The sequence below is a fragment of the Archocentrus centrarchus genome, chromosome 5, assembly GCF_007364275.1.
Source record: "Archocentrus centrarchus isolate MPI-CPG fArcCen1 chromosome 5, fArcCen1, whole genome shotgun sequence".
Classification (NCBI taxonomy): Eukaryota; Metazoa; Chordata; class Actinopteri; order Cichliformes; family Cichlidae; genus Archocentrus; species Archocentrus centrarchus.
The window spans coordinates 15,655,214-15,676,915 of record NC_044350.1 but is presented as its reverse complement, the minus strand read 5'-3'; the positions used below and the strand labels follow the sequence as shown (position 1 = coordinate 15,676,915).

Sequence of the window (21,702 nt, the reverse complement as noted above, 5' to 3'; positions counted from 1 at the left end):
ATAAAGGAGTAGCTGAAAGCAATTTATTTATCTCTGTTTTGGGTTAATTTCTTGATTTTGAAATGTCAAGCAAAATACTCATTGCACTTCACAGCTTATTATGAAGCTGACCCCCAGTTTACCAGTTAGTTTGCAGTCATATAAACTGATATGAAGAAACTGACATTAAAAAATTAACTTACAATATGTTTGCTTCCGGAAAACAAACATACAAAAAAATCCACAAAATCCGTACCCTGCAAGTCCTAGCAACCACGAGATATTAAAGGTATCACTACTTTGATCCTGTCCTTTAATTTAATGTGTTTGTGATTCACAAATGTGGAATTTACAGGGTGGGACTTTTTGCTTGTGGCTATTGATGTGTTAGTCATCTTGAGTGGCACTCCTTCAACCTCCCAGTGTCAATCATTTCCTCTCAAGCTTCAGTGTAAACACACTCTGGGAACACAGTGTTGGTTGGTTTAGTGGATGATGTTTAAGAAAAGTCTTGTCAAAAATAAGACTGGAAAGGCTGGGGTACCCAAGATTTACTTACTTACTATTATTTTGCCAAAAACTATGTTCATTCCTTGTTTAAAACTCTGTTTACTAATTTTTTTCTACTCAAATTATTTTAATATTATAATACTACTAGAGATTTTAAAAATAAAACCTACAAAATAGCTGCCAGATAAATGTGCTGGAGTAAAACTAAATTTATACTGCAGATAATATAGTGTCTTTTTTCATCTTTTAGCCTTCCCAAGACTGAGTGGTCATATTAAAGCAGCACCTCCTTTAATATATGACGATGATAAATGATCCTCTAAGTGGGGAAAAGGCAGAGTAATGGTGTAGCAAACGCAGCATCACTTGTGATTTATGTCAATGTAGAAAACATAGCTATCCAGCGGCATGACAGGCAACAAATGGCATGAGCGTGTGTGAGCACGTGTATGTGTCAGAGACAAGTCAAACGGGGTGTGCTCAGCTGTGTGGAAATGAAATGGAAAGCAAACATTCTCCATCACGTATCCCTCCCATACCTTCCCTCTTTAAAAGCTGCTGTCTGTCAGCTTTATTATCACTTGCTGCTCTCGGCTGGAGCAAATTATGCAAAAGTGGGAACAGAGTTAGAAGAGGAAAACTTGGAACCACTTATTAGTGCTCAGAGGCTGGACTGGAACCATTTATTAGCAGACAACTTTAAGTGTAAGATGTTCCTGTGTTTAAACATCCTGGTATTGCTCCTCCTGCAGACAGCTTGTTCAAGCCCACTGACCACACCATCCAGAGGATGTTCCACCTGCAAAGGAAAGCAGTCACAGAGGCAGCCGACTGCAGTCGTGGAGGTAAATGCCACAGCTCTGGCTCTTGGAGAGCCGTGTGGTGTCTACACTCTGAGCTGTGCCCACGGTCTGCGTTGTGCACCTCTGGACGACGAGCCGAGGCCCCTGCGTGCCCTGCTGGAAGGCAGAGGAGTCTGCAGTAATGCCAGTAGCACCAGCCCGACTAAACAGGTCCATGTTGCTGGTAAGTTTCAGTTAACTCTTTGCCCCTGTAAGATGCTGTGAGTTAATGAATGAAGCAAAGACACTGGATTCAGGAGGAATTGTTTGCTTATTTCTTTTGCTATTGTTCACTGACATACAACCTTAAATATCACGCTTAATTAAAAACTTAGCATCCACTCACTGCTTTTGATATGATTATCATATTGTGATGGAAATGGGAGTCTGAGCAGAGAAACAGACGTGTTTTACACGGTGAAAGATCTCAAAATGTGTGAAATCTTCAATTTCCTGTTTAAAACCCCTTATATTTATGCAAAGATGTGTTTCGCTCTTCATCAGCAAGTGTTTTTAGTGCAACTACTGAAGTGAAAGTGAAACAGTTTGAGCTCGTAAGAATATTTTTGAATCCTAACATTAAAATGATGGAAATGCTGATGGATTAAGATTTTAAAAAGTGATCTTTTTCTGTTTGTTTTGTTTTAAATTTGTCCCCGCTAGCAACCACTCTCAGTGAGGATCCAGATGAGGTAAAAACACTCTTCACGTACTTCACTGAAAGATTTAGCTCGAGTCTTGTTTAGATGAAGCTTTTGCTGCTGTAAAACCTTACATTGTGAGAATTCACCATAACAGCTTACATGATAGCAAATGTAACTCTGGGATCAATAAAGTTATTCTTATTCTTAAATCCTGTCTGTTTATACTGTTTTCTACCCTTTTTTAAAAACAAAAATCAGCACATCACTGATAGTAAATCAGGTAGGCACTACATGTGTCAGTTTACCTCTCTCCCTTCTCACAGGCTCCGTGTCGTCAACTGTTGACGACAATTATTGAAGGTCTTAATGCCCATTTATTTACGTCGCACCATGATATCTACATGCCCAACTGTGACAAGCGTGGCTTCTTCAGAAAGAAGCAGGTGAGTTTCCAGTTTAGGTGATTTATAGGAAATTACTGATATATTGACTCTGTAAAGACCAGATGTATTTGTATTTCAGTCTCTTTACATTTGTTGTGTTTGTGCAGTGTTGGTCATCTCGAGGTGGGCGACGGGGAAAGTGTTGGTGTGTGGACAAGAACGGGATGCCGCTGTCTACAAACACTAAACACAAGGGCGGTCTGAGCTGTTAAGTGCATCGAGGAGGCTGAGGCTTCACTCCCCATGTGAGATTATGAAGAAGGAACACCAAACAGAGACTAAAGGGACCGAACACAGTGCTTCTTATGTGACTGTGCGCCAGTATAAAGAAGTACTTCACTATTAAGAAGCTGTTTCACAATCAGATGAAACTTTAGTATCCTTGCGCCCTCTACTGAACACATTAAAACTGCATTGGTTTGATGGCCTTTCACATTAACACTCAAAAGATGCGGCCATTTAGAAACGTTGTTTGGTTTTTAAGGAAAAGCACATTGATTTTCATTGTAACATTAAATCGATTCTAAATAATGTAAAGGACAGCTATTGATTAATGCGATATTATTAATATATTTTTTAAATAGAATATGTATATAAGCGCAGAGAGGCAAATTTCTAGCATCCATCACTCTGTGCAACCATGGCACACTGTGTTATTAATGCAATTTTAGAATGTTAAAAGACCGAGTGATCACTAGAAAAACTCTTTTCCAATTATTCTAGCACAGCTAAAGCCTCCAGTGCTGATTAAAGAAGCAATAAATTTGGTTAGGTGAGTGTGTGAAAAATCAGCCACTGTGGGTTCGATTATAGTCTCAAAGTGGAGTAAAAACAAAAGATTTTTCATCCTGAAATGGTTTGTTCATGGGAATGTGTGGTGCACACTGGTGTATCCAAGCCTTTAGTGCCTTTTTCTTAGAAAAATAATACTCTGATCAGCTCAGAAGAAAGTCCCTTTTGGCCATTTTTAGACCTAATTGAACCCACAATTACTTTGAGGTCCTTTAACTTCATAATTCTCTCAATCCATCAACCATTTTTAGGGAGCAGTAAGTTTAGAAAATATGGCCTGTCTTTTCTTTAATTTGTTTTTGTGTGTTTTCAGTGTATTTATATATTTTTCATACTCTTGTATTTTGAAACCACTGTAACTGTATAACTGCCATTGCTGTAAACAATCTCTACATGTAATCCTATTTATGTTACTTTGGATATGATATTCTATTTATACTGATAGTGCCATTAGTGATTAACCTGAAAAGCAGCCAATAGAGGTATTTGATATTTTTATGATTTTTAAGGACTTGAGGGCATTATTAATGTTCAAGACTGATATACAGCGATATACAGTATTACAAAGATGTCTGTAAGATTTTATTGTTTGTTATATTAAAAAACTAAAATTAAAAAAAATGTTTTAGTATTTAATAAATCCATCTGGACCCTAAACAAAAAGTCTCAGCTTTATAGGCCAGTGCATCCTGTGACCGCAGTGGCAAGAATATTATAAACTTTTATGAAGTGCAGCATTTCACGTAATACCATCAACACATACTGGCCACTTTATTAGGTATACGTTGCTGATACACAGTTGGACCCTCCTGAGTTCAGAACTGCCTAAATTCTTCACGATTCAAGAAGGTGGAGGCCATTTGAGTTCAGTGAACTCATTGTCATGTTCAAGAAACCAGTTTGAGATGATCTGAGCTTTGTGACATGATGCATTATCCTGCAGCCATCAGAAGATGGGTACACTGTGGTTATAAAGGAATGGACAGGGTCAGCAACAATACTCAGGTAGGCTGTGGTGTTTCAACGATGCTCAGCTGGTCCTAAAGGGACCAAAGTGTGCCAATATCCCCCACAGACATTACATCACCACCACCAGCCTGAACCGTAACTACAAGGCAGGATAGAGGCATGCTTCCATGTTGTTCGCACCAAATTCTGACCCTATCACCTGAATGTCACAAGAGATATTGAGGCTCATCAGACCAGACAGCGTTTTTCAATCTTCTATTCAGTTTCGGTGAGTCTGTGTAAACTGTAGCCTCAGTTTCCTGTTCTTAGCTAACAGGAGCAGCACCTGGTGTGGTCTTCTGCTGCCGTAGCCCATCTGCTTCAAGGTTTGATGTGCTGTGCATTCAGAGATGCTCTTCTGCATGCTTTGGTCGTAACAAGTGGTTATTTAAATTAATGTTGCTTTCACCATCAGCTCAAAGCAGTCTGCCCATTCTCCTTTGACTGCTAACATCAATAATACAATTAAATATCCTGCCGCTCACAGGATAGTTTCTCTTTTTTGGACCAGTCTCTGTAAACCCTAGAGATGGCTGTGTGAAAATCCCAGCAGATCAGCAGTTTCTGAATTTCTCAGACTAGCCTGTCTGGCACCAACAACCATGCCACGTCCAAAGTCACTTAATCATCATATCTACATGCTTAAATGTGCTGCCATCGGCTGATTAGGTATTTTTTATGAACAGGTGTACTTAACAAAGTAGCCAGTGAGTGTGTATTAAGGCACATGGCTCAATATGACCCAATGTTTTCTACATCAGTTGTCAACTGTATTTATTTATGATCAAATGTTCTGATTAGCTTGGTCATACCACACCGAGAAAGATAGATAAGTGTCTTAAGCAGAATGTGACTGCTGAATGTACTGAAAAAAAAAACATTGTAAAAAATTAAGTAAACGGAAAAAAAAATACATAGACAAAAAAAGTTTGTGAAACAAAAAACTTAAACAGAGCCTAAGATACGATTTACAAACCACCAGTAATTGCTGTTATTGAGATGTAATTACTGCAGTTGTGTTGCATTGTGTGTAAGCTTGTGAGAAAATGATTATTAACGACACAGCTTATAATAAGGTGAATACAAACAGCTCGGCCCGTGTCGCGGGGGCTCCGCACCTGCTCGTAGGCGCTGGACTCGCAGGGTGTTGGATCAAAGCGCTAATAGGCTGCTGCAGGGCGGACTTTAGCCTACTTTACATACAGAGACAACAAAACGCCTGCTCGCAGACGGAGACACGGATACCTGAAAGTACCATGTCTTCTCCCAGTGCCACCTCCAACCTTCTGAACACTCTGGCGCCCAAAAGGAAGACGAAGAAGAAACACTTCGTTCAGCAGAAAGTGGAGGTTTTCCGAGCCAGTGACCCCGTGCTGAGCGTGCTGATGTGGGGAGTCAATCATTCGGTAGCTATAAGGCCGTTTAATGCGCACTTCTATCTGCCTGAGCATGAAAATGTTCATCATTAACTATTTATCCACTGATCATGCGCAGATTAACGACCTGAGCCAGGTGCCCGCACCTGTCCTGCTGCTCCCGGACGACTTCAAAGCCAACACCAAGATCAAAGTCAACAACCACCTCTTCAACAAGTACTGTGCTCTGCTCATAAACTCTGCTCAGCTCTGTCTGCATGATTGTAGGAACCTCATTCTGCTTCCTGTAAACTGCACAGATTTTTGTGCCTCTCATGATATATTTACGAATCTCTGCTTATCAGAATATCCAGACCCCTGTGGAGAGCAACAGTGCTTTTCTCCAACAAAACTATAGCTACAGAAATGAGTGTGCAATATTGTCTTGAAGCATAAAGAATGATGTTATGTACTAAAGTTTGAAGTGCAGCATTAACTCGGGCTTTTTGTTTGTTTTCTTGTTTGTTTTTATTGCCTGTGAAACACATTCAAAAAAAAAAAGACAAAAAAGGCTAGATTGATGAATTTATCTAAAATTGTGGTAGGTCTCCTGCTAGAAGAGTGTCAGTAAGAGTGTGCTGCAGAATAATAATCATTTATGAAACCTATATACAGTGTGTGCTGTTAGGTTCAGCTGCTATAAGGAGCAAATCTAGAAAACTGAAGGGCTTTCAATAATCCTTTAATCCACTCAGGAATCCAGGTTGAGTAAAGACTTATGAACAGGGGTTTGAATATTTTTACCAAGGTTGAAGTGCCGTTGCTTTGGTGTGACTTCACTGAAGTTGTTTTTTGCATCTTGCTAGGTGTGGAAACTTAAAACAGCAGGATCCCTAAAAGAACTCAGTCAACTAATTCAGTTATCAGAGTATATCTCTTGCTGCACAGTAAATCAATTCATTATTATTATCATTCCACAGAGAGAATCTTCCAGGACAGTTTAAATTTAAAGAGTACTGTCCTCAAGTGTTTAGAAACCTGCGAGAGCGCTTTGGCATCGAGGACCAAGATTTCCAGGTAGGATTCACGTCAAGTCCCTGTTTCATTGTGCGGTAAAATACGCATGTAGAGGAAATCTACGATTTCACAAAAAAGTGGAGGCCATGAGAAAAAAAAAAAAAAAAAATCTCAAAAGCGCAGAACATCCAAAGCTCTCTGTTTTCCTTTGATAGAAACCAGAAACTTTTATGTGTGTATTGATCTGCTCCGTTCAACATTTGCATTTCTTTGTGTCATATTTGCATGTGCCAGGTGGCACGCAGCCATTCTCCAGTCTGGGAAGTACACATTTGCTTAGCACACAATTATGGGAAACACAATGTTGCTGATAAAAGTCACACGTACCTACAGCAGACCTGTAAGAGTAATGCAAGAAGCATGTTAAAACCAAGCTTTTTATGTCCCACTGTTGCACAGCCTTACATTTCCAATATCTTTAAGATATTTGCATTTTAAAATGTTAACGGTTTCACTGGACAGCGGGCGCCTCCTTTTGATCTCACGATGCTGTTCTCTCACTCACCAACAGGTTTCTTTGGTGCGCAGTCCTCCGCTCAAAGACGAGGAGGGGACGTGTGTGGGGCTGCTGCTGACATCGTACGACCGCACTTTGGTCGTAAAAAAAATCTCCAGTGAGGAAGTTGCAGAAATGCACAACATGCTGTCTGCGTATCACCAGGTGGGACTAGTGGAAAGGACAAGTTTAAATGTCCTTTTGAGGTCAGAGGTTAGGTTCAAAGTTAGAATGGGTGGCAGAGCCTTCAGAAGATGGCAGATGGCTGCCCCCTCCGTGAGCCGGGCTCACTGCTGAAAGGGATTTTTTTCTTCCCACTGTCACCAAGTGCTTGCTCATAGGAGGTCATCTGAGTGTTGTGTTTTTTTTTTCCTTCAGGTGACTTGTTCCTTTGATTTGGAGTTATATAAATTGAATTGAAGTAAGAACATACTGTTTCTATTTTGTGTATGGTTTCAATCGGTGAATTCTGTTCATACATTTGTGTCTTTAAGTCTTTTGCCCTTTTCACATTAACCTTGGTTGCCATGGTAAAGGTTTTAGAGCACCAAGGCTGCGACACGAGCGTTAGAATTTAACGGCTCCAGTTTTTACACACCTTGCATCAGGAAATTAGGCTGCCATTGCCTTTTCTGTTCATACAGACACAGAGAAATAAAACACTAAACCGACAATGATAACTGACTTGACATTTTAACAAGTAACATAATTTTGCTGATACTGTACTGTTGTCCCTTAAAAGGCTTTCTCAGAGCAGTTTTTTTTTGGAAAAGCACAGATTTTACCAGTGACATTTAAAAGGGCTCCCAGTAAGCCATGACACTGTGACATGAGCCCATCAGTGTCAGTGCCTAATCTCGCACTAGTTTAATGCATTTCCACTGAAAAAAGACTAGTGCTGGTGCCAAAAAACAAAACAAAAATACCATGCCCAAAGTTGGCACCAGTGACATCAGTGGCTATGGGAGGCTTTACTACAAGAAATTCACTGATATCTCATGGATATAGCCCACAGATTCTGTCCACCACGATATTCTTCCCACAGATATCACTTCTGAGGAATAACGTTTGGTCCTCAGACCTGTCAAAAAGGCACCAAACATGCACCACCATCAGAGATTGGATTACAAAGTGAGCTTCAGCCAGGGTATCTGTCTGTTACCTGGAATCATTTACCCAAACATTGGCAATTAGGATGAGCGGTCGCACAAAGCTGGTTATCAACTGGCTAAGTTAACCCAGGGTTTCCCTCGGGGGGAGGCATTAGCAGCATCTGGCCAATCACAGTTATGGATGAGTGCATGGCAGTAGAGTGGCTAATTTTACACAGGAAGATGGAACTATACTATGGGGAAAATATGAAGAGGTTAAACATTGTAATATGACTGAAAGCAACACAGCTGCTACAGACAAAGGAGCGGTGTGAGTGTGTGTGAGAGGAAAAGCAGTGTGGAGTGATAGAGTATTAAAAATGTGTGCTCATTGAAAAGAGCAACTATGTTAATAAAGTTTAGTTTATTTGAAGCCTGGAAAGAAAGCTGGCAACATGCCGAGTCTGCGAGTTAACAGACTTATCAATATCTTATAACCTGACAGATAATCAAGTAATTTCATTAAATAATTCTTTTAGGGCAGCTTTAGTTTTTATTCTTTCAGCTGCAGACTCGGCGGTGTTTAACACGCTGAGCATAAAGTATAATCATAAAAATTCAAATGTGGGTTCTGTCTACATCCAAATTTGCTATGAGGTCAGCAAGTACAGTGTAGGCGTCCTGTTTTAGAATCATAGCTTAATGTTAATAGAACAATAAAATTGTTGTAAAATTGTTTGCTGCCAACAGGAGAAAAAAAAAAAATCAAGGAATAAAGTTGAATCTTTATATTTATCACTGATGCTCATCAGGGAAAGATAAAGACATAAGACACTATCTAAAAACTTTAGACCCTCCTGCACAGAAGTCCAATGGATCTTCCAGGAATGGTGATGCTATTTTCTGGACAATCGGTTGGTCAGTAGACGGTGATCTCATACCTCTTAAGTTAGGGTCGCAGCATAAGTTACCATGGCAATATAGCCCGTAAAGAAGTGAAAACCCAGGGTTAACCCTGAAGTTACCTGGACAAGCCAAAATCCTGCTTCATAGTTCAGGCCTCAGAACTGTTCGTGGAAAAGAGGCACAGGTGCAGGAAGCTGAAGCAACTAAATTACGTACACCGGTGCTTTTCCTGTGGTGACATTCCAACGGCTGGCTGTGATGGCACTTGAAATATTAGAAGCCAAACTCTACCAAAGAGTGAAAAAAAAGTCTTGTCATTTAAGGTGCTTTGACCTGCATCTCATGGTCTACATCAGGGGCTAAAGTTTGCTCAGAGTAAGCAAATTCCTTATGCTGATGAAGACTATGAACTCGGTTAAAAGCAGAGTAAATAGGACATAGTAAGTAGACCTTAAAGGTGTCTTGTCTCACCCTGTGACTTAAAGTATTGTGCTAACTGTATAGTGTCATAGGTAACCTGACCTACACCATCCCAAAAAAGCAACTACACATTGCAGTGACTCAGACCACAATGATTGTGTATTCTGTGTGAGTACACTTTATTGATTAGTACTCGGATAGTGCTGCTGGATAGTGCTGGTTAATAGGCTCTGTATCTAGCTTGCTCACAGTGCTAATGTGGTAGCGGGTGCTCTGCCAGTGTAGAAACGTGTTTGACTGCTCAGACAATCTGTGTATGAACTCCGTTGGTTCATACACAGTTGGTTTCCTGCATTCATTAGAAGTAAATATTCATGGTCCGATGATTTTATGTTGATTTGGGGTTTGAATTCTTAATCACTATATTACATTTTGGGTTTCTGCTTGGGCTTTACTGTTATTCTAGTGTTTTGAAGTTGCTGATTATTGTTAGGCTGAGTTTTGGTTTCCTGTTTTGATTTCATTGTCATTCTAGTAATTTCAAGCATGAGTTTTTGCTGTGCTATTCTCAGAGGGGTGTACTACGAAGCGAGATTAATGGATTAACGAGATATGTTGAGATTAAAGTCAGTTTTCTGCATTACAAAAGAGGCTGTCCCTTTACCGAGTCAGAGTTTTGTTTAAAATTGTCTGAAAGTGCCACATTTTCAAAGATTATTTTGTTTACAGTTTTTTTTTTACATTTCTTGCTGTGCTGTATCTGATACAAGCAAAACCTTATCTAACTAGGAAGTCTTTTATGTTATCATACCTTTACTTCTTATGCAAGAGAAACAGTGCCATAATTACAGTGTAAACTCACATAAAAAAAAAAAAAAATTACAACATGAGTTCAGACAGAGTTTGTCCTGTAAATTATTCCAAGCCTAAATAACTTCTGCAGTGCTGGTCATCTGCCATAGGAGGATCCTCAGGAAGCGCATTAACCAAAACTTAGTATATTCATGTGTAGATGTTTACCCTTCATGACTGAAAATCATTTTACTGATGGTCTCTTCCAGCATATCGTCACCTGCCACAGCAGTACGCTGCTCCCTCAGTTCCTGGCCATGTACAGAGTCACTGTGGAGAGTGAGGACACCTACCTGTTAGTAATGAGGAACATGTTCAGCCACAGACTGCATGTGCATAGGAAGTATGACCTCAAGGTAACCCTCCATCCTGACACTTATTAAGAATTTATATGGAAAAAAAAAGGACTTACTAAAACATTTAAAGTCTCTAATTTGAAAGACACGATAATTCCAAAAAAACAGAGGGATTAATACCCATGAATCTAAGTAATGCTTAGCCCCAAACCATATTATTAACAGACTGTTGGATTTATGGGCACACATGTATCATGTGTGAAGACATGATTACTACTGTAGCTTTTAAAGTAATGAGCAAATATGGATCAACAGTAACACCGGTCACTTTTTCTTTCCTTTGGTCAGGGCTCCCTGGTGTCGCGTGAAGCCAGTTTTAAAGAGAAGGTGAGATCAGATTCAGGTAAAGTCAGTCATTTTACTGAAGGTTTGCAGTCACATTTGTTGTCACTGAAAAAGAAAGCACGTGTTGCTGTGGAGAGTTTTAAGAGGCAGTGATCTATTACAGATGTTACAGACTCAATCAAAGAGTAGCGGAGTACATTTGTGCTGTTAATTTTAATTATAATGACCTGGCATACACTTATAAAAACTATGGTAAGAAAATGGTCAAAAAGAGGTTGGGCTCAGTTATGATTCACAGCATGTTGTACAAAAAGAAAAAAAAAGAAAAACCCTAAAAGGTCATTATTTCTCAAACCATTAAAATGCCTTTCTGGTCCAGAGTTTTTGAAGTGATTGAGTTCTGCAATCTCATCTAGTCGGGAGACTCGTGAGAGACATACATAAAAAAAGAAAAGTCAAAAGCAGCAGCTGACCCTGACTGATAAATGCTTGAGCTTTTCAACTTCATGCGTCAAGCTTGAAGAGGCCTTTGCGTATTTTAAAAAAAGCTGCTTGAGAGTAGACAAAGCCATTATGCAAGTGTTTCCACAGGATTCATTTTCACAATTTCTTTCTGATTTCTCCTGATGAAAGTAGAACGAAATGATTTTCTTAAATCATATTTTCAAATTACAGAGATGAGACACTTTAATAAAAATGGCAGAAAATTCACAGTGAGGCAAAAAAAAAAAAATAGTGTTGGGGGTGTTCATGATATTGCAGAGGTTCAATAAATATAGAATTAGCTTAAACTTCATGAAAACCAGATCTACAGCCTTTGCTTGTATTGGAAACATTTTATGATGCTGGTATATGGGGATTCTAAATATCACATTATCATGTCACATTTGACCTCTGACCTCACTTTGACATTTCACATCTGCCTTTCTTGTGCTTCTTGTTTCTTAATATTTTGCTTCCAAGGAGCCAAACCTTCTTATAATTTTTTGTGTGTTCTTGGGCAGTAGTTGTCCAGGCTTTCTGAAGGTCTGTCAAAGTTTTTCTTTGGACATCGGCTGCTTTTTCACTCATGTTCAGTCCAGTCCTTGTACCTCACCATTTTCAGAAGAATATTTTGTTTGTTTGTTGAACACTTAACCTATCTGACCTATGACTCATTCAAGCATAAAAAGGTACCTAACTCAAGGTACAACTAACACTGTGTTACACAGCAAGAGACAACTTAGCAAAGAACCCATTTTAAATTGTATTTTTAGGCACTTTGTTACTAGCAGACTGTCACAAAAACACATCATTTGTTCCCATTTCTTTAGCTGAATCTATAAAAAAAATGCCAAAGATAACTCAGTTTGACAGGCATAAAATAGTATTTTTGCACCAACAAGGTTTTTCCCAAAGAATTATTAGCAGAAAACTTGGCATATCTCAACATGGTGTACTGTGTACTAAAAAATCAGTGGCAACAGGTCTTATGGAGTGATGAATCCAAATTTGACATTTTTGGTTCAAGTCATCAGTATGTGCAGAGATCAGGAGAGAGCTATAAACAGTGAGTGTCTGTAAAATATGGCCAGCAGTTTTGGGGATCTTGTCAAAATTGATGGCATTATGATAATTTTGATCTGCCATGTAATGCCGTCTGGAAATCTTCTGATTGTCAGCAGCTTCATTTTTCAGCATGATAATGATCCCAAACACACTGCCAGTGCAGTAAAAACATACCTGGATAGAAAAACATACGATAGATCACTATCAGTCATGGATTGGCCTCCCCAGAGCCTGGACCTCAACATTACTCAAATAGCAACATTCAAAGAAGAGCTTTGAATGTCCTTCAAGAAACCTGCAGAACTATTCCTGAAGACTGCTTAAAGAAATGACAAGAAAGCTGTCTCAGAGAGTTCAGGCTGTGCTGAACAATAAAGATGGTCACACCAAATATTGACTTTCAAGCTCATTAGAATTGCACACTATGCTTTTGCCTGATCTACTGGATTTCCATATATGCTTGCGCATTTCAATAAGTCTCTGCACGCATTTCCCATTTTCCCAGCAAAATATAAAGGACCAGAGGTGGCCCGAGACTTTTGCACAGTACTGTACTTTACTGAAATTGGACTGCTTCTGTCAACAGAAAGTAATGATGAACACTTCATAACTCATAATAGATTTTGCTTCTGCATATGACATGATTTGAAATCTTTCAGCTCAAACTTTCACCTGCAATGAACAAAGAATTGTTCCATATTGGGTGTAATAGTAACGATATTCCTCTAAAAGGCAAACCTGTCTGTAAAAAAAAAAAACAAAAAATCACAATATTTTTGACAGGTATAATAATGAACTGTCTATTCTGGGACTGGCTTTTGGATTGATAAAAATATCGATAACGATCTGCAAGTAAACTGATTAAAGATTAACTGAAAAAGTAAAGCTTAATGTAGCTGAACTGGCTGCATGTGTGCTACTGCCCCCACAGTCTGTCTGAAGACGTGGACCTATTTAGTATTCAAGCTGTTCTCCCCAGTTTAACAGGCTGCATCTCAGACTGCAAACTAAAAAAAATTATTTTCTATTTGAAATGTGTGCCTGAGGGTAGAGTGTGAAACGATATTCCTATGTGTAACTGTTATTGTTTGTGCATTGTGACAAATGTGATTTTTAAGATTAGACTTTCATGAATCTTCTCAAGAAAAATCACTTAGCAACAGGCTGCTTTAAACATCTGAAGCCCTCTGTTTGGCCTCGAGCGACGCTGACCTAGATAAAAAAAGACGGAAAAAATATCTGGTTTAATGGAGGGAGTTTGACTAACTGCAGAGCTGCGGGAACCTTTGATATTTCCATCTGTATTGATTTGGAAAACAAAATTCTGAAAATATTCGATTTTTATCAAATGAAAATAGAAAGCTAAAAATGTTTTAATGAAAAAAAATATGTTGAATGAATATTGTAGGTAATATTCATTCTGTCTTTTCAGGTCAAGGAATTACCCACTTATAAGGATGTTGACTTTATGAATAACATGCAAAAAGTTTATGTAACTGATGAAGAGAAGGAGAAAATAATGGACAAGCTCAACAGAGACATTGAGGTAAGAAAGTGCTGCTTTTTTGTGGGGGATTTTTGTGTTTATTGGCTCTGGTGTGTAAGTATTTCTCTTGCTGTAGTTTCTAGTACATATGAGGATCATGGACTACAGCCTGCTGCTGGGGATTCATGATGTCGAACGAGCTGAGATGGCGGAGGGGGAGGAGGAGATAGAGTTGTCCAATGAGGAGGAAGAGGAGGATGAAAACGGCCTGGCTCCTGCTCCCCACTCCACCTCACCTGAAGGCATTACCGGCTACATGAACTCCTTCAAATCCATGGGTCCCGGGGAGTTCGACCCTTATGTGGACATGTATGCCATTCAGAGCGCTGCGGGTGAGTCCTGACAGCTGAGATAGGAGCCCTGTGCTTTTACCCACCAAAACTTCCTCTCGCACTGTGCTGCACTAGATAAGATCATATGTGCAGATCAATATCGCTCACCGAATAGTGTGAATCACTCCCTTGTAGGTGCGCCCCAGAGGGAGGTGTATTTTATGGGTCTGATTGACGTGCTGACGCAGTACGATACCAAGAAGAAAGCTGCTCACGCTGCCAAGACTGTCAAACACGGGGTGAGAGATCAGTGCTCTGCAAAGTGTAAAGGGCTGCTTCTACTTATTTCTAATCGACTGTGTGTCTGTGTGTTTTGTAGGCAGGAGCTGAGATCTCAACAATTCATCCAGAGCAATACGCTAAACGCTTCAAAGAGTTCATCACCAAGATCTTTGCTTAGTTCAGGGATTCATTTAATACATGGGGAATTCAAGCTTGCAATTATCAAAGCAACATCAAAAAAAAGCACTAAAAATTTAATGGCATCCTTGTGTTTTTCCTTCTTTTTAATATTTACCATTCATATGATTCTGCACTGCAAGACACAGCATGCATTTAGTCCAAGTGAAGAATTTGTATAAAGGACTTCCTGAGAACTCACTGTTAATGGGTTTCTTTTCTCTTTACTTAAGGATTTGGCAACACTACTTTGAGTCTGAGTGACAGCCAAAAAAAAAAGGATTCCTGATAGAAATCATTCAAGGTTATGCAAGTAAACATCACTCATGTAAATGTATTCTTTCTAGTGGCCAAAGATGATTAGGTACACCCTGCTAGTATTGGCTTGGATGCCCTTTTTGTCTTCAGAACTCCATTCTTCATGGCACAGAATCAACAAGGTGCTGGAAACCTTCCTCAGAGGTTTTTGGTCCATGTTGACATGACAGCATCACACAGTTGCTGCAGATTTGTCTCCCATTCTCTACCACATCCCAAAGGTGCTCTACTGGACTGAGATCTGGTGACCGTAGAGGCCATTTGAGTGCAGTGAACTCACTGTCATGCTAACAAAACCAGTTTGAGATGATTTGAGCTTTGTGTCATGGTGTGTTATCTTGCTGGAAGCAGCCATCAAAAGGTGGGTATACTGTGGTCATAAAGAGATAGACATGATCAACAGCAATACTCAGGTAGGCTGTGTTGTTTAAATGATGCTCACTTCATAATGCTGTAGCCCATCTACTTCAAGGTTGGATGTATTGTGAGAGAGGCTCTTCTGCATACCCTGGTTGTAGCAAGGGGTTATTTGAGTTACTGTTGCCTCCCTATCAGCTTGAAGCTGTCTGGCCATTCTGACCTCTGGTATCAATAATGCATTTTCACCCAAAGAACTGCAGCTCACTGGATATTTATTCTGTTTTGGATTATTTTCTGTAAACCCTTGAGATGGAATATCCAGACAGATCAGCAGAAATACTCAGACCCACCCGTTTGGCACCAACAACCATGTCACGTTCAAAATAATTTAAATCACCTTTCTTTCCTGTTCTAATGCTCCGTTTGAACTTCAGCGGGTGTAGACCATGTCTACATGCCTAAATGCACTGAGTTCCTGCAATGTGATTGGCTGATTCAATATTTACATTAACAAGACATAAAAAGAGTGGTTATCTTTAATATGTCCAGAATTCCTTTATTGGCAGTTTCACTTGTCACAGCTTGGGAAAAAAAATGTTTAAGGAATGCACTGTAGTAACCAGTTTATATTCAAGGTTGTATCGTCTGAGAGGCATGATCACTAAATAACTTAAACTTTGAGTCTATCAAAGTGTTTTTATGGCCTAATAGCTTCTAGTGTTAACTTTTTCTTTACCCACTTTCTGTTGAGTGAAGTAGGAATCACAGTGTTTGGATGGGTCTCAATCTCAGAAATCACTGCAGGTTAAAGCAAACTGAAGGGATTCTAACTGTACATGTGTTCCCTTAAATTGTCTGTGTAGGTCCTCAGTCATCCAGGTCACAGTGAAAAAAAGGCAACTGGACTTCTTTAAGTTCCTTGAAGATGTTTCACCTCTCATCTGAAAGAAGTCCAGTCATCTTTTTTTTTTTTTTTTCAAGCTCCAGAGTTCCCTTAAATTGTATTCTCAGTGGTAAAGCATTAATTTTTGTCTTTATTTAGTCGTCCCCCCTGTCCCAGTCCTCCTGGCACACATTCCTGAAAATCCTTCAGGCTTGTTTCACTTTGGACTAACAGCTGTGTGGACAAACAGGAGGGACAGAAAGATGAGAAAGATGAGAAATAAGAGAAAACGACATTAGACAGAGTGAGAGTGAATACAAGATTATTAATTAAAACTACACGAATAGAGCCAAAGGAAGGAAATTCCCATCATCACTGCAGTTCTGCTTTAATTTTTAAAATTATTTTAGTCTTTTTTCCAAAGACAAACAGAAATATTCTAATTATTGTAACTTATTTTCTCTCAACATTTGCAAAATATGCTATAAGTCCTCTGTGCACTCACAGGAGTAGTTTTTAAAGTCCTGTGTAGTTCCAGCTCCACATGGCATATCTTCACAGTTATGTGAACATGTATTAAATGTATCTGTGTTGAAGATTGCGCATATCTACTTTTAAATCTTTGAGTGCTCCAAGCCAGGTGATCTTAAGAAGTCTGGAGATAGCATGCTACGTAACAGAAAGCTACATTTTCTTTGGAGACAACAAATTCATATTTGCAATATTTTTAAAGAAATCTCACATTGTGTACTGTGTTACTCTTGTTTCCATATGCTTTCAGAGAAAAATTACAGTAGGATTCAGAATGCCATGAATCCAAGAAACTGAATTAGAGATGGATATATATAAATAAGCCCATGCCCTACAAAGAAGTAGGTCATATTCAGTAGAGGACTTTAACAAGGACTGGTTTGAGCCATAGGATCTTCTGTTCAAACGGTAGTTGAGTGTTAAAAGATTTTGCCGACTGCTTGAGGACTCCAGCTGTCCAGAAAACAAGGCTCTCGGCTTGTGAAACAGGAAGAAAATGCACTATATGGACAAAAGTATTGAGCCACACTCTCTGAAGTCAGGTGTTTTCAGTCTCATTGTCGTAGGTGTATAAATACAAGTGCCTAGCCATCAAGCCTGCTTTTACAAACATTTGTGGAAGCATGGGTCACATTGAAGGGCTGTCGTGGTCCTGGGCTGTGTGCCTAGCGTTTTGCGTTTAGTTCTTTTAGGTTCTGTTTTCACTGAGTTTCTGTTATGTTCCCAGTTTGTTTTGGTTTTGATTTTCCTTCATAGTTTCCTGTCCTGTTATTAGTTATTGTTATTTACATTTTGATTTGTTCCTGTCTCCCCTGCGTCTGTGTTCTAGTGTCTGTCCTGTCCCTCTGTCCTGTCCCTGGTCTTATGTGTTTTTGTTGTGTTGTATATTTCCTGTGTGGTGTGTCAAGTTTGTGTTTCTGTCTCTGTCTAGTTGTTTCCTGTTTTACTGTGACAGTCCCTTGTCCCATGTGCTTTGTGTTTAGTTTTGTGTCCCCTTGTCTCATTTGTGTAATTACGTTCAGCTGTGCCCCTCACCTGTTGCCTTTTTCCTGATTACCTAGTGTGTGTATTTAGGTCCTCAGTGTGTGTCTGTTTCTTTTTGTGTTGTCATCAGTGTTTCCCTGCCTGTAGCTGCCCTGCCTTTTAGTTTATGTTTAGTGCTGGCACCTGTCCAAGCCCAGTTTATTTTGTATTCAGGTTTTGCTGTTTATCCTTCAATAAACCACTTTTTACATTTAGTCCTGTCTAAGAGTCCTGCATATTGGGCCCAACCTTGCCTGCCACAGCATCATCATGACAGGAGTCGCTGAGTGCTGAGGTACACAGCGTGTAAAAGCTGCCAATGCTCTGCTGACTCGATAACTGCAGAGCTCCATTAACATCAGCAACAACAAAAAAAACTGCACTGGGAGCTTCACAATATGGGTTTCTATGGCTGAGCAGCTCCTGCTGGTGTAATGTGTAGGGTGGCCCAGTACTTTTGTCTATATTGTGTACCATTTGTATTCAAACAAAATAAATTTTTATTGTTCAGAAATGTTTTAAATGACAGGTAATGGCATGTGGCATCATTAATCATTACAATCACTGATTTTTTTTTTATTTATTTATTTTTTTATTGAAATAGCTAAAGGTTCATTTTTAGCAACTATCAGTCCTTTGCTGATACATTGCGTCACCTATTACAAGTCTGATTGATCATCACAAAACCCTTTTTCAGATTAGGCTGGCACAGCTAAAAGCTCTTCTGATTACTAAAGAAGTCATGGTTGGCTCACTGTCTGGAGCATCAGCCTTGTGGGTTAAGTGATAGTTTTAAAATAACCCATTTGAAGAAAAAAACTTTCTTCTGAACCTTGTTAGTGTTCTTGTTCTAAGAAGTGAAGGCTATTCCATGTGGGAAACTGCCAAGAAAAACCTAAAGATTTCAACAGTGTGCGCGTTTCCCTTCACAGAGCAGCATAACTGGCTCTAACCAGAACAGAAAGAGAAGTGGGAGGTCCCGAGGCACAACTGAGCAAGAGAAGAAGTACATCAGAGTCTAGTCTGAAAAACAGATGCCTCAGAGGTCCTCAACTGGCAGCTTCATTATATGGTACCTACAAAACATCAGTCTCAGTGTTGGCAGTAAAGCAGGGGACTCCTGGATGCTGCTCTACTATGCAGATTTGCCAAAAAAAGAAAGAAAAAAAAAGCCATATCTGCTTATGCTCAGTGTCTTTTTTAAAAAAAATCTATTTTCTCAACAACCCAAATGTATTGCTGGAACACTGGACTGATGGTTGCTGAAAATGGATCTCTATGTAGAAGTCTATGCAAGTTACAAATTATAAATGATGTGATTATTTACCATCATTTACAGCAGTTCTAACATGTTTAAACAAATGCATTTTCTTTTTTTCTTCAAACAACCCAGAATTTAGAGTAGTAGTGTTCATGATGCAATTATTCTCTTAACCTCCAAGGTGTAAATTATACTGTTTATTAAGGGGGCAAAATAAGTCAATAAATAACCCAAATCTGAACAGACACACACAACTCTAAGCAAAACACCACAGCTTGGGCAGTAGCCTTAGTGTATTAATAATGAATACTCTGTGAATGATTGCATGAGTAAAAAAATACAAATGGAGGAAGATGCTTAAATCACAGACATGTATACTCAGCGGAGCCTTGAGATCAACACAAGAATACATACAGTACTGCAGGAGGGATGTTTTTATGCCTTTAAAAAAAATAAATCAGGGAACATTCCTCTGTTGCTTGTTTACAAATATGAAATCATTCAAAATCCAGGTTTTGTAGATGAGAATCTACATCGAGTATTCTGCATCTGCCAAACCGTACTCTTCACGTCTATTAGTCACAGCTGGAATAATATTAGTTGAATAAAAAATAAAACACCCTGACGGTCCACCAAAAACTGCATTATCTGGAAAACATGTTAGTATTTGAAACAGTTAACTTATCAGTTTTTTTTTCTACATTCAACCAAAATCAAGGCATTTCACTTGTTCATTTACACATCTAGTTTTACACTCGCCTTGATAATGAGCTACTGCTGGAATCATAATGCATACATCCTATACAGTATTTATGTCAGACACACCGATACAAACGTAACATAAAAACCTCCTCTTTTGGATGTCAAAGACTTAATCGCTCGGTTATCAAGGGAAAACTGGGCCAAGACGCTGTACAGTAAATCTCTGAACAGAGTAATCCTTTGAGTTTTATACATAAAACCAACTGTACAAATCATACATTAACACTCTGGAAAATTAAGCACTTTTTAGAATTCTAGTATTTTATCAATGCATTTCTATACACTTTTTCTGTTTCTCTAAAACAGCCTTCCCTTTCCTGCCACTGTGCAGGCTTTCGTATCAACTTACCCATCATTTATGAGCTGAATTAACAGCTGTGTTAAGCATACAGAATTTAAAACTCACATTCACAGTCAAAATGAAAAACTGTTGTGATCTTTAATGCTAGAAATTCAAGATGTCCCTCAAATATTAAATTTATTGCAGTTTATTTTTTTATTTCTGGGCTGGAGATGCTCTGATAAGCTATTTGAGGCCATTCTTAATGGAGTGAAGAATAAAGTTGAACACTGCATTCTGAAACGTGAATAATACAATCTGGTATAAAGTATGGAGGACCAAAACTGCCAAAATTAAAAATCAATAAATAAATGAATGACTCAGTAAAAATGGATAAAGATGCCATGAAATGCATAAAAATATATAAATAGGAAACTCTATATTTCCATTTGAATTCTTTCTTTATTTACGTTCACATTTAGTCCCCTATTTTTTTTAATTTCCCATAAAATTTTACATTTTATTTAAATTGTATTTATTTTTCTGTATTCTTTTTTCCTTTGAAAACTGCTCCTTCTTCCATTTATTTCTCTATGATTTTATGGCCTCTGACAGTGGACTCATCTCTGACACAGCTCTATCCTGCTAGACCTCAGTGAAGCGTTCGATATTGTTGACCATAATATTTTATTACAGAGATTAGAGCATGACGCAGGTATTAAAGGTACTGCACTGCAGTGGTTTAATTCATATCTATTGAATAGACTCTAATTTGACTTCTTCACACACTAAAGTTAATCATGGAGTTCCACACGGTTCTGTGCTGGGACCAATTCTGTTTACATTATTTACGCTTCCCTAAGGCAGTATCAGATGATATCCAGCTTTATCTAGCCATGAAGCCAGATGACACACATAAATGACTTAAATTGCAGGAATGTCTTAAAGACATAAAGGCATGGATAACCTCTAATTTTTTGTCTCTGAATTCATGAAAACATGATGTCTAACTAGATACATACTCTGAATGGCATTACCTTGGCCTCCAGCAAAACTGTGAGGAATCTTGGAGTTATCTTTGACCAAGATATGTCCTTCAATGAACATATTAAACAACTTGTCTGATTGTTGGGGTTTTCTCTGTATTATTTTAGGGCCTTTACCTTAAAATATAAAGCACCTTGAGGCAACTGTTGTGATTTGGTGCAATATAACTAAAACTGAACTGAATTGAATTTGGAAGTGAGCAAACTTAGAAATTCAGCAAGGGATCAAATGATTATTTCCCCTACTGTATTTCATGCCTATATCAATTTTAATATTAATTTAATTTCTTTAATTTATATAAATTTAGTCACCTATTTTTTATTTTGGCAGTTTCAGTCCTCCATATACAGGTAAAC

At 38.7% G+C, this 21,702-nt stretch overlaps 2 protein-coding genes across 2 annotated transcripts; both read left to right on the top strand.

The window, feature by feature from the left end:
• The first annotated feature begins 1,102 nt into the window (after positions 1–1,102).
• LOC115780572 (insulin-like growth factor-binding protein 5) lies at positions 1,103–3,762 on the top strand. Its single transcript, XM_030729838.1, has 4 exons — positions 1,103–1,515; positions 1,995–2,023; positions 2,299–2,418; positions 2,526–3,762. The coding sequence occupies exons 1-4, from the start codon at positions 1,200–1,202 to the stop codon at positions 2,628–2,630; spliced, it is 570 nt and encodes a 189-aa protein (XP_030585698.1). The 5' UTR covers positions 1,103–1,199; the 3' UTR covers positions 2,631–3,762.
• Positions 3,763–5,460: 1,698 nt separating this feature from the next.
• Positions 5,461–14,938, top strand: LOC115780576 (phosphatidylinositol 5-phosphate 4-kinase type-2 gamma-like). The gene is made up of 10 exons (XM_030729841.1): positions 5,461–5,624; positions 5,713–5,810; positions 6,554–6,650; positions 7,162–7,311; positions 10,625–10,771; positions 11,060–11,098; positions 14,037–14,150; positions 14,227–14,482; positions 14,618–14,721; positions 14,802–14,938. The coding sequence occupies exons 1-10, from the start codon at positions 5,475–5,477 to the stop codon at positions 14,880–14,882; spliced, it is 1,236 nt and encodes a 411-aa protein (XP_030585701.1). The 5' UTR covers positions 5,461–5,474; the 3' UTR covers positions 14,883–14,938.
• The last annotated feature ends 6,764 nt before the right edge of the window (positions 14,939–21,702 follow it).

Bases quoted from the DNA above. Each gene is read 5' to 3' on its own strand.
- LOC115780572 (XM_030729838.1), top strand. From the start codon at position 1,200: ATGTTCCTGTGTTTAAACATCCTGGTATTGCTCCTCCTGCAGACAGCT. The intron at 2,024-2,298 runs GTAAAAACACTC...CCCTTCTCACAG, and splicing joins TCAGTGAGGATCCAGATGAG to GCTCCGTGTCGTCAACTGTT. The intron at 2,419-2,525 runs GTGAGTTTCCAG...GTGTTTGTGCAG, and splicing joins GCTTCTTCAGAAAGAAGCAG to TGTTGGTCATCTCGAGGTGG.
- LOC115780576 (XM_030729841.1), top strand. From the start codon at position 5,475: ATGTCTTCTCCCAGTGCCACCTCCAACCTTCTGAACACTCTGGCGCCC. The intron at 7,312-10,624 runs GTGGGACTAGTG...GGTCTCTTCCAG, and splicing joins TGCTGTCTGCGTATCACCAG to CATATCGTCACCTGCCACAG. The intron at 14,151-14,226 runs GTAAGAAAGTGC...CTCTTGCTGTAG, and splicing joins AGCTCAACAGAGACATTGAG to TTTCTAGTACATATGAGGAT.